Source organism: Polypterus senegalus, unplaced genomic scaffold (genome assembly GCF_016835505.1).
Source record: "Polypterus senegalus isolate Bchr_013 unplaced genomic scaffold, ASM1683550v1 scaffold_1868, whole genome shotgun sequence".
NCBI lineage: Eukaryota > Metazoa > Chordata > Cladistia > Polypteriformes > Polypteridae > Polypterus > Polypterus senegalus.
In genome coordinates, this window is record NW_024380731.1 from 3,329 (window position 1) to 19,877 (window position 16,549).

The 16,549-nt window shown below is 36.6% G+C and overlaps 1 protein-coding gene across 1 annotated transcript; it reads left to right on the top strand.

The window, feature by feature from the left end:
* Positions 1-1,849: 1,849 nt before the first annotated feature.
* On the top strand, positions 1,850-13,066 carry LOC120520348 (myeloperoxidase-like; the record flags this gene model as incomplete). The annotated part of the gene is made up of 7 exons (XM_039742780.1): positions 1,850-2,002; positions 6,027-6,101; positions 6,804-6,891; positions 8,103-8,278; positions 9,920-10,052; positions 12,045-12,174; positions 12,860-13,066. Coding segments are annotated over exons 2-7 (807 nt in total), but the record flags the coding sequence as incomplete, so codon positions are not given.
* Positions 13,067-16,549: the final 3,483 nt, after the last annotated feature.

Sequence of the window (16,549 nt, forward strand, 5' to 3'; positions counted from 1 at the left end):
GTGCAGTGGGCAAAACACACATCTCTAAACCTAGGGAGTGGATTACGTCAGCATCCCTGTCTGTATCATAGACTACAGTCGAATCAGCTCTTCCCCTACTCATCAAGAACACTTCTTTTCATGTGAGTCTGACAACCAAATCAAAAACGATCCTCATAGACCCAGGCAGATGTTTTTGTTTTGGGGGTCTGGAGTTCTTTCTCTGCACCTCAAAACTATAGGAGCCAAAATGACCAAAAAAATCATCTTTTCATAAAACTCTGTAAGGACTCCCTAAAACACTTTAGGGTTACCACACTTCAAATGTAATGTATCATGACCATAAATGACAAAAAGTCAGAAAAATTGACAGTTACTCATATTTTAGACAAGTTAATGGAAATGGGCCACACTGACCTGTAACAAAACAGGAGGATTAAGAATGTTTATTCTCAATTTAAAACAATGCAGGGTTTTTCAGTGGCTCAGTAGTGTTAGCTCTGCCATTTTATAAGTCCAGGTCCAGAGTGTGAAACCTGCACCCTGCCACTGTCTATAGTTGCACTGTTAATGTTCTCCCTGTGTTCTCCTCCTACATTCCCCAAGATGTGTGCTAAGTTAATTGGTAGCTCTAAAGTGGGCTTGTGTGGTTGAGTGTGTCAGAGGACCCAGTGGTAGATGGCAGTTCTGTTCAGTGCTGTTTCCTGCTTTGTGCTTGACGCTGGCAGGATAGGCTCCAGACAGGTGAGACCCAGAATTACATTATACAGGTGTGGGAATTTAAAACAAATATATGGATGAAAAGTGAATGCTCAGTCGAGACCCTGAATTAGATTAGAATTAGATTAGTAAATAGTAATAGTAAAACAAATAAATGAATAAAAAAGTGGACCCTTAATAAATAAAGCTTCAGTAACAGATACACTATTCTGACAGGTTAGGAACAAATGTGTTCTTTAAATTAGTCTCTATATAAAAAGGTTTTAATATACATCTAAAATATATTGTACAATTAAAAATGTGTTAATTTTATAAAATACTAAATTTTATACAGTATATTAAAACAGTATAATGTGTATTGAATGTTTTAAATGCATTATCTACAGATTTATGTTATTTTGTTTTCCAGTTGTGCTCTTCCCTAATCCCATCCAATTTATGATCTTTATTGTTTTATGATATACAGTACAGGTATATGTAAAGGATCAAGGAAATCCCTAAATCCGCATATAGCTGTGAATTTTCTTTGTATAACATCCCAACTGGGTGAGGAGCAGTCTGTTAAACACCAGCTAGAGAAAGACAGCGGCAGAGGAATAAAGAATTTAAATTTCTGGATAAATGTGTTCTCAATCAAGTTAAAGCAAAACATGTTATATTAGTCAGCGTAAGGTCAAATACAAATTAATTATTAAAAGCTTGTCTGTACTTTTTTATTTCTTAAAAGTAGCTGAAAAACTGCTGATATTTTTATCAGTATAACGCTTTCTGTTTTACTTGCAGTGGCCTGACCTTGCTTTTGCTCGCTTGGATAAACTTCATTATGAGGTAATGGAAAGTTATGAGAAAATTAAGAAGTCCATTGTTTTAGAAATGGGAGATACTTGCACATAAGCAGCTATTCATTTGAGCGGTCCGATATCTGAAGTGTGGATCCCCCTCAGTTTCGTGTGAATTGATCAACAAGTACGTTTCGGACACCTGCACAGGTCATGTGGTGACGGACATGGTGGGCCTGGACATTGGGTAATGGTAGGTGGGACTAAAAGGGGAGCGTATTTTGCATACATGATAAGAAATGAAATATAAACCGATGCATTTCCTAGGTTAAATATTTATACATTTCTTAAGCCTCTTTGTTACATTGCTGTGTAATAAAGATATTTTCTGCATTCCCATCAGGATTCTGAGACAGCCTTCATTAAAGAGAGAGAAGTTTTCTCCGTGAGAGAGGCAGCAGTGAGCTACAAAGGAATCTGAGACATCGGCTCCATTCAACCTGCTTGCATCAGACTGGCTCAAGGTATACGGTATTATCTTGTTATACATATTTCAATAGCTTGAAAGTCTTTAGAAAAATATTTTAAATACTGTGAATTGTTAACACTAAAAAAGTAAAGCAAAATGAATAAGTTGTTTGACGCTCATGTCTAGATCATTTTTGATTCGTGAACCAAATTGGAAAGTGTATGTGTGATAAAATGTGTTCTTCATGCACTAGCAGGAATGCACAGAATAATTTCCTACACTTTCTAAACAGGTTCCTTCTTTGTAATCTCTGAATGGGTTTTTATTTAAATGATGTTTCGGCAATGGACGGACACTACAAGCAAAAAGAATTACATTTTGTAACTTAAAGTGCGCGTTAGACTGGCGTCCCAGTGACGATGGGCTCCATTCCGAACAGGCAGGTTTAGCAAGTGTTTGGCTTTATGTTTTACGTGTCAGATTAAGCTAAACAGTTGCCTATGATGACTTTCAAGGTTTGTCAAGGCTTCTGTCTCTGTTGGTTTTGATTGTTTTCTTCGTGTCTCCGTGTAATGTCTCCTCTCAAATAAAAATCAGAGCCGACTCGGCTTCCTCCGATATGGCTAATCCTCGCCTTGCTCCTAGATGATTTTATTGCCTCCGCGTCCTGAGCTCTGTGGGACTTAGTTGTCGATGGATCCGGCCCGTTGTTCCAGCTGTATGGGCAATGCTCCCAAAACAGCGACGGATTTGGCTTTTGGAAAGGCGATCAACTTGACCGGCTAGCGGTTTGCTCAAAATCTGCACGGCTCGGTTAAATGTTAGATCGCTAGCAAACAAGACTTTTATTAGTCGAGTTCTGGATTTTATGTTTCTGACGCAAACTTGGCTAAATGCGAGTGTGTTTCCCCCGTTTCTGAGCTCTGTCTTCCTGACTGTAAATTCTTCAGCACTCCTCGGACCACCGACAAGGGTGGAGGCTGAGCTTCAGCGTTCAGAGACAGTTTCAGCTGCGGCCGAATTCCATCTGATGCCTACTCCAGCTTTGAGCTGCAGTTATTTGAGATAAACGTGTCCCGTCTTTTGTGTGCGGTAGTTTATAGCTCATCGAAGTTTAATAAGAACTTTAGTACAGAATTTTCTGAATTCTTGGCTGGAGTTATGCCATATTTTGACAAAATTTTATTTGCTTGGTATTTTAATATTCATGTCTGATGTGAAACTAAACTAATAGCCAAATACCTTTTAAACCTTACTGATTGTTTTAATCTCACTCAGTCGGTGATTAGGCCAACACATAATTTGGGGCATACGCTGGATCTTGTTCTGTGTTTTTGCAGTGTCTATATCAAGTAGTGTGATCTGTGATTTGCCGGTATCCGACATTACCCAGTTTTATTCACTATATCACTTTGGGCATTTCATGTCAAAGTACCTAACCTAATACAGTACAGCCGTTGCTTGCAGCTTACCGTATATCAAACTGGCTCATTCGCCTTGTGATCGTCTTCTCCGATACACCATATAGATCTGCAATCTGTTGTACTTTTAAACCGCATAACAGAAGGTGTTCTATTGACTCAGCTGGAATGTCAAAGGATGGACGTCCAGAGCAGGGTACTGCATCACCTGAACTGGAGTGTAGTAGAGTCCGTTCCACCTGTTCTTCGATAATTTCAAAAACAGTTTCATCTATATCGGAGTCTATCGGGCCGCCAAAATTGTAATTTCTTCCGATAAATCTTCAATTCTCTCTCTGAAATACGTAATATCTTCAGCAAAATCCATTTCATCGGCAGTAGTAAGCATTTATCTAATTAATTCTTGTGCTATCGATTCACCAATCAGTAACTAGAGGGCGTGTTAGAGCCCACCCTCTCAACTTTGACGAGTGAAAGTGACACTTTTATTTCATGACGGTTTGCAGGAATATTACGGACAAAATGAAATAAATAAATAAGCAACGAAAAACATATTTCGTGACACATTTATTTATTTATGCTCTCATTTCATGACATATTTATTTATTAAGGCTCTCATTTCATGACACATTTATTTATTTATGCTCACATTTCACAGTACTTTTATTTATTTACGCGTTTATTTATTTATTTCATTTTGTCCGAAATATTCCTCCATAATAATGGCACACGTCAACTCCCTGCTTGTCGACTTCGGCTGATTAACCCGATGACTGCAAGTTGGTTCGCTACAGAAACTTTCAGAAACTCCTTATTATATGACACAGATATTTTTTTCATCAGCGATCACAGGCCACATATTTTATTTAATATTGTTGGCTCTGTTATTAATCCCTGTCCAACAGCTTGCACTGTAACATTGCCTGCCATTTGTGAAAATTATTTGCAATTCTTTGTAAACACGATTGACGTTATTAGGTCATCGGTCATACCTGCTCAGGATCCATCTCTTCCCTTAGTGTGTCCTGCTGTGTTTGACAACTTTGAACCTGCGTCATTGTCTCTGTTATCTGTTTTGATGCAATGCCTGCTTCCTACTAATTGCCCCCCTGGACAGTGTCCCCTCTCGATTACTTATGAAGGGTTTAATTGTGTTGGGCCATGTATTGTTACCTAAATTAATGCCAGCTTGATTTCTGACTCTGGTCCTGCAGCCTTGAAACATGCTGTGGTGAAGTCACTTATTAAAAAGTAAAATGTGGACGCCTCTAATCTGTCACATTTCAGGCCAAAAACTAAAAAAAAACTTTACTCTGTGATCTTTCATGTTGTGGTTGTTTTGTTGTTACTTTAAGTTTAACTGCTTTATCAATTGTTAGTCAATGATTGTAAATTTATTAGTTATTACATCTTTTCACTTGTGGCAATCAACTTTTGTTACCTGTCCACTGCACTTGTTGATCGAACAGGCCCTAACCTAATGTTACTCGTTACCTCTTTTGTAAGTTGCTTTGGATAAAAGTGTCTGACAAGCAAATAAATGTAAATGTAACGCAGTGTTGCTCTTGGACCCATTGCCGTATATCATAAAGTTTCTGGTCGGAACCAGCGTGATATTTGAGAGCTCATTCAAACTCGACCAACAGATAAATTCAGTGGTTAAATGTAGCTTTTTCCCAGATGAGACTTCTAGCTAAGGTAAAGGCTTTTCTTTCTTTTAGTGATCGTGAAAAGGCTGCCCATGCTTTTATAATATCTCATTTGGAGTACAGTATTGTAATTATTTGTATGTACTGTAGGTATAATGAACAAGCCTTGTTACAATGTCTACAAATGGTCCAGAATGCTTCTGCTTGTTTATTGACTGGCTCTCGTAAGCGTCACCATATTTCATCAATTCTGACCTCGCTGCAGTGGCTTCCGGTCTGGTTTATAATCAATTTTACAATTCTTTTACTTGTTCTTAAATGTCTGAAAAGAGCAGCCCCATCTTCGCTCTCGTAACATCTTCACCTGTATGTGCCAACAAGAGTTCTGCGGTCTATTAGCCAGATGCTCTTAGCTGTGCCGAGGTCGAGGGTCAAACAGAGGGAGATTGGGCTTTAGCTTTTCGCTTTTAGCTGCTCCTCTTCTCTGAAATGTTTGCCTTATTATATTAGGTCTGCCAACACTGGCCATTTTTAAATCATCATTAAAGACTTATCCCTTCTCACTGGCATTTGACCCAACAAGAGGTTGACATTACATTTGTGTATATTGGCTCATGTACATTCATGATTATAAATACGTATGCATGGGTGCGGGTATTTTGAGTTTATCTTTTATGTAATGGTTGGTTATGTTTGTAGTTTTGTGATGTGTGCGCATACATACTGAATATATTTATGTTTTTTTATTGCTTCTTTTGCCCTTTTTTACAGCACCTTGGGTCAGTTTTTTTTCTGTTGTGAATGTGCTTTATAAATAAAGTTTGACTTGACTTGAGTTGACTGGTTGGTAGTGCAATGTAGTGTATTTCATTTAAGGAAAATTATATTTTTAAAAAACACTCAGTGCAGTGCAGTGTGAACTCTGATGTAGTTTTAGGCATTCAAGTCTATTATTTTGAGAATAAAAATAAATATAATACAATACTTTTTATTTTTTTTCAATTTACAGACATGAAGCCGCTTTTTTTGACATTCATTTTTTTAGCATTTGCAACTCAGACTGCATATGCCGTTTCAGATTCAGGTGAGTAGTCATCAGGAATTTCTTTAAATTATGATCTACTAAATTCTTTTATTGCTATCTGGAAATATAAAAAAAAAGGTTCATTGAAATTATCTTTATTTCATTAATTTATCATTTTTACAAGTTTCAGTCAATTTAATTTGCTCATTTCTAAGCTCTTATCCTAGAGCGTTATTGTTTAGATTATTTATGACGCCTTTACACCAAAATATGAACAATTTGTTTACACTGATGGTGTCCTTTGAAGCAAAGGACTTTGATTTATTTATTATCTGCCTATCTAGTCCTCAGATTAGAATAAATGTGTCATTTCTTCTGTTTATCCAGACAATACTGTGTAGGTTTAATATTACAGAAATTCAAATTTTGAGTCACTAGGTTAGCATCAGTGTCAAAATACAGTGCTTTAAATTCCTCTTTGTTATTAAACTGTGCGCTGACTATCCAACTTTGACATCTCAGTCCTCAGTCCTTGTTTGCCACGTTTGCTCTTTTATTCTGGTGTCTGGTATAACTTGGTGCATTCAGAACAATTTGCAGCAGACCCTTCTGATCTTAGCATCTCAGGTCTTGTATTTTGTAGGCATATTTTGCTTATTTTACAGAGTATAATGAGTTTGGGTCTTTACATGCCACTGTTTTCTTGATGCAGAATGTGCAATGCGCACACTCAGCTCTTTTTCCTCCTGTTTTTTGTTGCAGATGAATCTCTGGTTGACCCATTCATTCAAAGTGCTCTCCAGGAAGCCAAGAAAATGGTGGATGAAGCCTACAAATATTCAAGAGATGTGTACGTACTTTGTATGCTTTCAATTTGAAGTCAGAAATACTTGCCAAAAATAATATAATTGAGGCACAACACACAGGGGCAGTCAGTTGTGAATTTCAATACATGTGTCTATGAGTGGCTAATATATCATGTGCATTAGAACTGTGCTATACACTATATAAATAACATGTATTATTATTATTATTAAGTGTAAGATTCAAACTGTACTTTCTACAAAATGTTATATTATTTTAAATAAACACTGCATATGAGAATATCAATAAAAACACAGAGTAGTGCTGGGTTTGCAATTGACAAAATACTTTTCAATCAAGAGACTGATGTCATCTGTTGCTGTTTAAAACACACAGTGGTTAAGTTATGGATAACATTCTGCTTTTAAACTCTTTGTCATTTATTTTTTACACTTCTCTTATTCAATAACCTGTAAATAACATAAAGTCCTAAACTCAATCCAATTCACGTTAGCTCAGTGTACTGTATTCTTAAACAGAGGTAACCCAGACTTCTAAACCCAAAAAAGTAATGTAATAGTATATAACTAGACAACTTTTACATAAATAAGTATACAAATCTATTTAAATGAACAGTGATAGAGAGTTACCTCTTGTATGTCTTTAGTGCTTTTCATCTGATTCTCCATTAATCAGCTTGGTTTAAACAATAATGAATATAAATTAATGAGCATTCTCAAAAATGAATGAGTTAAGATAATTTTCTTTATCTGATGCTGAACAAGCAGGTAAATCTTCCAATACTGTGGACATGAGAGGTTCTACTCTGGGTCGTATAGCACAGAAGGTTTAGTATACTGTACACCCATATTTTATTGTTGCTAAAAACCGTGCTATTGTCACCAAAGCATAATACACACCAGTTTCAGCTCTCATGGGGGTAAACCATTTAAACTCATACACTGAGGCTTTTAAGTGAAGTGTTCAAGTGATCAGGTTAATGCTTGTATGCTTTCATTGTCTTTTTAAATGAAAAATCCAAGTGAACAGCTTGGTGCTGATGCTTAGGCTTTCTGATTTCTATTTTTAACGTGATTCCCTCTTCTTGTAATTTGAACAAAGACATACTAATTGTGTTTTGGAAGGGAAATTGAGGAAAAGAGCTCCAGAAGGAAAACACTCAACTAGCCACATAGAAAGTGAGACCATAGTAAAAATGAGCACCATCTTGATTTGTCCTCTTTCTCCATATTGCAGAGATCTTTTAAAAGTCAAGAAAAAAGAGTTAACACCATATGAGCTGCTCTGTTTTTCAATGAGGCCAATGGAAGAGACCAGAACTGCAATACGTGCAGCTGAGTACATGGAGGCCACCCTTGATATAATCCGGCAGAACATGAGCAGGATCCACAAACGCTCATTGGGTGCTACAGGTCAGTGTTTCCTGTTCATTCTGGACCAATTGTAGGCATAATGGGAGGATTGTAACAGCCATAAAACAAGAAGGTCACAAAACAGGGTACACAACTGAGGGCTGATGACACGAGAGGGAGATTTGTCTATTTGTGGGTTGATTGACCTCCTCCTCCTCCTCTACTTATTGGATGGAAGTGAGAGATAAGTTACAGATGGTACGTATTTGCTTAGCTATATTTTAAGATGTGTCCGGGATGCACTTCTTCACTGAAATATGGGAAGAGTTTTTCTAAAGAGTTAAAATAATACTACTCTGATTTTAATTGATATAAAAAAGGAAAATGACTGATGCTTTAAACATCAAGGAAGTAAAGTAATCATTTCCAATTGCATTCATCCAATTTAAGCTTTCTTTGAAGTTTCTCCATGCTGCAAGTTCATTACATATGGTGATTTGTGTATATCATTTGTAAAGTGCATTTTTATAATCTGCTTTTTTAAAATGATGATGTTTACTTCCTTCACCTTTTTGGGATCAAATATTTGTTTATTTAATACAATGTGCCATTCATTTTTCTTTTTTTATCATTTTAAATTGGAGTGGTACATGCATATATTATCACAGCGACACATTTTTTACTGTTTTAGTCATTAGCTGTTTTAACTACGCTGGTAACATCACTTCAAGATTGGTCCACTAAATCAACAAGCTAATTAAAAGGGCAGGGTGAGTTATGGGACACAATCTAAAACCCCTTGGAGGTGCTATCTATCTATCTATCTATCTATCTATCTATCTATCTATCTATCTATCTATCTATCTATCTATCTATCTATCTATCTATCTACACTCATTTAGTCAAAGTGGACATGAGAGTATTATGCTCTTTCAAAATGCTGTCACTGTACCACAACCACGAATTTGATAATTAGGGTAGAAAATTCAGGATTGATTGACTTAAATTCATATAACATTCCCTTGTACAAGTGTCAGATATTGAAGCACATTGTGAAGGGCTCAGTTTATAATCGTGTTTAATGTATAACACAGTTATACTGTATATAACATATTACAATATGTGCTTATCTATAGTGCATCACGGTGGCACAGTGGTAGTGCTGCTGCCTCGCAGTAAGGGGACCTGGGTCCGCTTCCCGGGTGTTAGGATATAGAGGGTTGGGTAATGACAGACTGACTGACATACAATGTGGAAATGTTTCAAAGAGTATTTAAAGGAGAAGAACATGTAGTGATTGGCTCAAATATATTCCCGCCCCTGTACATATGATCCCTTCCGAAGCTCCCAGACTGCATTTTTCCCATTTTTGTGCCTGAGCTCTGAGGTTAGAGGCAGAATAGCACTTTGTTGGAGGACCGATGCTGTTTTAAAAGAAGAAGCACGGAGAATGGATGCTTTGAATAATAATTGATCAAGTTTCAGAGGCTGTCCTAAAATGGACACTCTATGTATGATTGTCTTAAATCATTACAGTTAATGTTGAATATTACATGTTAAATTTTAGAGTACTGTACAGTATAGATCATACACAGGACCTCTAGATATTTAAAACAATACATCTTAATTATGATATTCCTCTCAACACAACTGGTATATCAACATAGTTCATCTTCTTCCATTTGTCTGTTTGGTCTACAGATCATTTGTCACCTGAAGATCTGGAGGCGATTGCTCGAGTCACTGGCTGTGCTGCCCAAATTGCACTGCCGTCATGCAACACAATTCCCTTCGTAGACCAATACAGGACCATCTCCGGTGTGTGCAATAACAAGTAAGTGAAAGTATTTGAAACTTGTACTATTTAAATAAAGCATAAAAGCAGAGGGGCCTAACTCAGTGTTATAAAGAGAATGCGCCACCCTTAGTCTTGCATCAGAGGATGCTCAGTGCTATTTCAGTGCAGTCCATTGTGTCAAGAAGAACTGTGGCTGGCTTCTTAGCTCTCAAAGCATTCAAGATGAAGTAATACAGAAAACTTTTGAGGCTGCTATTAGGCTAAGACTTTGCTAGTTATATAGAATATTTTATTTCTCCAAGTATTACCTTCCAAATAAGAGATGTACTAGCAGATGTCAGGATTATAAAATGTTATTTATCATAATTTAAAACTATCAGAACATTTTTTTAAACAAGTAAAGACTATTCAGTCAATCAGACCAATCTGGCTGACTAATAGGTAAGCTCTCTCAGTATCTCACCCAGACATCTCTCTTAGTAGTTTGTTTGAGACTCTAATGATTCCCCAGACATAGACGGACTTCCTGCTTAACTTACAAATCTAAATTGCGCCAGTGTAAGTGTGTGTGTGTGTATGTGTGTGTGTGTTTGTGTGTGTGTGTGCCAACAAGCGCCACACAATAAGAGCGCCCCACCAAGAGCTGGTGTCTGCTCTGTGCTTAATGCATTGTAATTTTTGGTTTCCTAATTTCATGATTTATGGTAGAAACTGTAAGAAAATGAAAAATTGTAATACTAGGAAAACCACAGAATCGGAGGCCAGCTAAAGACCTGCTTGCTCCTGAGCACAATTAGAAGTTAATTTAGAGTGCATTGGTTGAGGATGGCATTAATAAAGAACTGCCAAATACTCACAAAATATTGAGTAACTTTCTCAGTGAGTGAAGTGGATATTTTCTAATTATAACAGTATACTTCATCTTGTTCCCAATGTGAACTGGTAGATGCATACAAATTCTTCTAGTTAATCAAGCTGAGACCACCATGACAGCACTTTGTCTGATCTTAGCTTGAAAGGTTGAGGATATTTCTATAATTATAACAGTATACTATCATCTTGTTCCCAAGGTGAAATGGTAGATACACGGAATATTTTATGTAAAATGTTACTTTACATTTAGACATAAAGGAAAATCCTTTAACTGAACAGTACCTACTAGTACAGGTTGAGGTTCTATCAAAAGCCTCAATGTCTATGACACAATTTCCCTTTTTAACTGCTAACATCCAATAGGATTTAAAAGCATGTGGCTTTAAGCTTAATTACATTTTAAAGTGTCCACCCAATACACTGAACAGTACCTACTAGTAGGTTATGTGGCCTATAATAAAAGGTAGAAATTCATCAGTGGACTGGAAGCCATGTATTTCCCTTTTTAACTGCTAACATCCAATAGGATTTAAAAGCATGTGGCTTTAAGCTTAATTACATTTTAAAGTGTCCACCAATCCATTCTTTTTACACCTCAAGGTTATGTGGCCTATAATACACAGTAGAAACTATCAGTGGACTGGAAGCCAGTTTATCACTGAAGACCCTCTCACAAATTCACATTTATGTGCAGTTCTAGTTAGAGATGCTGGTTAACCCTAAGACATGCACAAATTGTATGGTAGGAACTGTGAGCACTGGGAAAAAATGTATGCAGGCATGGAGAATTTAATGATTAATTTAATTTATTAAGTTTATCATCTTAAACAGAACAATTAAGAAAAACATTTTATAAAAGACACACAGTAACTAAATAGTCGCCTCAATAGACATTTAAGCATTATTGCAGACTGTTGGCCTGGGCAGATCGTGGAGTGAAGCGCTCATGGCATAGCTATGCCCACCTTATAGGGAAGGTTTGAATTTGACACTTTTCTCAACTCCACTCTGCTTGGATTACAGGAAATCATAAAGAAATCTAAATAAAATTTGAACTGTTTTCTGGCTCTCAACTTTAGGGTCAAGCTGCCCTATTCAATACAACCATCATCAGGTACCTTCACTGATATTCCTTGTTCACCTTTGTATTTTTAGGACAAACAGTCGGCTTGGTGCTTCAAACACCCCTTTTTCACAGTTGCTGCCTGCCCAATATGAAGATGGCATCTCCAGTCCACGCGGTTGGACTTCAGCAGTCAAGTACTCAGGCTTCATCCTTCCTTTGGTAAGGAGCTGCATAGTTTAAGAGTTGCTGAAGCAGAGCTAAATTAAGTCAAGTTGTGAGAAAAGTAACAATTTTTAAAATATACTTAATGTGTCTCTTGAGTTTATTGGTAAAAATAATTCACGTGTAGTCACCAGTGTCAGGGTTCAAGTGAGAGATGAAAGCACAGAGCAGAGCAAATCACTATGATAAATAAAGGCAATGAAGCTGTAAAAATGGCTGGCAGCAAATGTATACACATGCACATACATGCATTGAATATATAGTATACTGTAGATACAGTATATACAGTTGAGAGATATATATCTATTTTCTAAAATTAATTCACATGAGGATCATTTTAAAATGATTGTTAATATTGGTGGCAATAGCATTTGTACCTTCAGTGGTTGTATTGTGTGCCTTGTGCAGTATGCTGTTTGATGAATATTTGTATTGTATTTCTAACACTTAGCTCTATTTGCCGACAATGTAGAGCATCATTGTTGCAGTGTGACATTTCATACTTACATAATAAGACCTGTTTATTATAAAGGCTAAAATTATATATGAATAAGAAAGTTCAGCCGATGTTTAAACAAGTTTACATTGAGCGTATTTTAGTATGTTAAGTTCAACCACAACAGTAAAGTGTTAATTGTAAAAGTGAGGTATTAAAGCAATGGTGTTTGCATTTTTACTTTAGGTTCGTGAAGTCTCCAATAAAATTTTACATACTGCAAATGAAGACTTGCCTCAAGATAACTTATACTCATCCATGCTGGCACTGTTTGGGCAATGGATAGGACTTGACTTGAGCAACACCGCCATGTCTCGAAGCATTCGGTCCTTCAGCGAGGGAATTGACTGCAGCACGTCCTGTCAGCAGGCTGAACCCTGCTTCCCTATTGAGGTAAGAACTAATCCCCCAAACAGCCTGTGTAGGTAGCACCACTCTACTAGGATTATCAGAAATCCTTAGCCATATTAAACAATCCTTAAATAAAATGAGGTTTGATCTAAATAGATCTTTACATCATACAGTAATTGTTTGAATACACATTAAAAGTATTATTCAGTCAATATAATTAAAAAAATGGACTTATGTCTCACACTTTCTATTTTTTCCCTTTCATGGCTTGATTAGTGGCATTTGGCAGACTGTGTAGCTCTACACCAGGGACCTGGGCCCAGTTTCCTGCCCAGTTGCCGTCTGTGTGGAGTTTGCCTATCCTACCAATGTCTGCACCATTGTTCACACATTCTAATGCGGTGCATACTGGAGTAGCTGGAAAGTCAAACTTGTGCTAATCTAATAGAATTTAGGTGTGCGCCTTTCATTACAGAGACAGATTTACACCAAGTCATGTGTCATGGGCTCTGGATCCCCAAGACAGTCTAAGAGACGATGTGAACGCAGAAACGGGATGGATTGATGGTTGTAGTTTTAAATCCTTTTGCACTACAGTAGCAGTAAAGCTTTAGGTCCTGAAACCCTTTTAGGTTGGAGTCTCCAATGAGGAAACCAAACGAGCTGCAAATGCTCAGACATAGAAAATCAAGTTGAATTATCATCATAATATTCATAAGTTCTTTCATAGTAGAATACATTATGAGTGCATATTTAGAATGCATTCAAAACAAATTTATATAACATAGACAGCTACAAAATGATAGACACCCTTTGATGTTGCTTAGAGTTTATTAAAGAAAACTTAATCGTTGCTTTCTGAAGGGATGTCCATTTTGAGTTTCCATGATTGAGGAAACCAAACGAGCTGCAAATGCTCAGACATAGAAAATCAAGTTGAATTATCATCATAATATTCATAAGTTCTTTCATAGTTGAATACATTATGAGTGCATATTTAGAATGCATTCAAAACAAAGCTATATAAAATAGACAGCTACAAAATGACTGACACCCTTTGATGTTGCTTAGAGTTTATTAAAGGAAACCTGATCGTTGTCACACTTATTTTTAAGAATGAGCTCATTATAATTAGTCCCAGTATATCTAGTCAATATTCCTTCCACCCATCTAACCCGCCATTTACTGATCACATTTAAAATTTTTGGGGTCAGTGGCAGTTAGAGCCCATGCCAGTGGCTTTGTGTACAAGGCAGGTGCTCTGTCAAAGAGCACTATTTATATAATTTGTATTGATTATTAAATTATTTTATGTTACTGTATTGTTGAAGGAAGACTAAGACTCACGATTTTTGTTACTAGATTCTTCTACTCTCACACTTTAAGATTAACACATACACACATAAACACACATATCCTGTTCTAGTAAGTACCATATTATCAAAATATGAGTGTCCCTGAGACATATGAGGACTCATACACCTTTTGGTTATATGCCACTTACCACCAAATATGTCTTACTTCTATCCCACTTATTCTTTCTATTGGGAGCAAATGACAATTTCCCCTGCGCCAGTTGCACTAATATTTACTTTATTGCTTCAGTGGTCCAGCTTTAAACAACAACAACAACAGCAACATTTATTTATATAGCACATTTACATACAAATAGTGTAGCTCAAAGTGCTTTATATGATGAAGAAAGAGAAAAAAGACAAAGTAAGAATTAAAATCAGAGAACACTAATTAACATAGAATAAAAGTAAGGTCCGATGGCCAGGGAGGACAGAAAAAACAAAAAAAAAACTCCTGACGGTTGGAGAAGAAATCAAATCTTCAGGGGTTCCAGGCCATGAGACCGCCCAGTCCCCTGTAGGTATTCTACCTAACATAAAGGATCAGTCCTCATTGTATTCAGGGTTCTCATGAAAGGACTTGATGATGACGATCACATGGACTTCTGGCCTTTAATCCATCAATGTAGGGACATCATGGTGCTTTGATTAGGTGGAGGTGGCACAGGTCGCCACCACAGAAAACCGGAAAGAGAACAGAAGAGAAAGTAGGGGTTAGTACAGATTTTGGAGCCACCATGAATAGTAATGATAATTAATTGAATATACTCATAAATGAGTATCAGGATTAAATTAAAATGAAGTTATGAGAAGGCCATGTTAAAGTAATGAGTTTTTAGCAGTTTTTTTAAAGTGCTTCACTGTTTTAGCCTGGCGAATTCCTATTGGCAGGCTATTCCAGATTTTAGGTGCATAACAGCAGAAGGCCGCCTCACCACTTCTTTTAAGTTTAGCTCTTGGAATTCTAAGGAGACACTCATTTGAAGATCTAAGGTTATGATTTGGAATATAAGATGTCAGACACTCCGATATATTAGATTTAGCGAGATTATTTAAGGCTTTATAAACCATAAGCAGTATTTTTAAGTCAATTCTGAATGGCACAGGTAACCAGTGTAGTGACATCAAAACTGGAGAAATGTGTTCGGATTTTCTTTTCCCAGTTAGGATTCTAGCAGCTGCATTCTGCACTCGTTGCAAGTGATTTATGTCTTTTTTGGGTAGTCCTGAGATGAGTGCGTTACAGTAATCTAGTCGACTGAAAACAAAAGCGTGAACTAATTTCTCAGCATCTTTCAGTGATATAAGAGGTCTAACTTTAGCTATGTTTCTTAAGTGAAAAAATGCTGTCCTAGTGATCTGATTAATACGCGATTTAAAATTCAGGTCACAGTCAAAAGTTACCCCTAAATTCTCTACCTCCGTCTTGACTTTTAATCCTAATGCATCAAGTTTATTTCTAATAACCTCATTATATCCATTATTTCCCATCACTAAAATTACTACTCATCCACTCAGAAAAGCTTTAAAAACAAAGTATAGAAATTTCAAAGGAACATGGTATTTATAAAAGTGTAATAATGTCAGCAGAAGAAAGTATAATGCAATATATTAATCGATAGCAAAATCTGTATGTATAAAGTCTTAGAAAGCTTACTGAAAATCAGCAGTGTCAAAGGTGAATGTTGTACTGGGCAGCTTTTCGATTCAGCAATCACCATGATACATGAGTTCTGCTCTCTGACACTGAAATGAAATAGTCTCTCTCTCTCTCTCTCTCTTTCTGATGTGTCCCGCTAACTGACGTCTCTGCCTCTTGACGCCTCTGTCTGGTCCCTAAGATGAGCCATTATTTATGTTAAAATCGCACATTGGGTTTCAGACCTTGTGACATCATACACATATGACATCCTAGCTGTCCTGGTGATGTCTGATTCTGCCTAAAAGTTTTGATCCTCTTACTTATCTGAGCAGTCTCTTGCTGTTTCTGTTGTCTTTTATTATTAAGTAGTAAAGTATTTGATCATTTTAAAGTAAACGTATCATAAATTACTTGGGTAACAACACAACTGCATTAACGTTATAATTGGTAAACTGTTCACAAGGTTACAGAATGTACAATTATTGATCAAAAGGAAAGAAGAATGCAGAATTGCTTTCAATGGTCTTT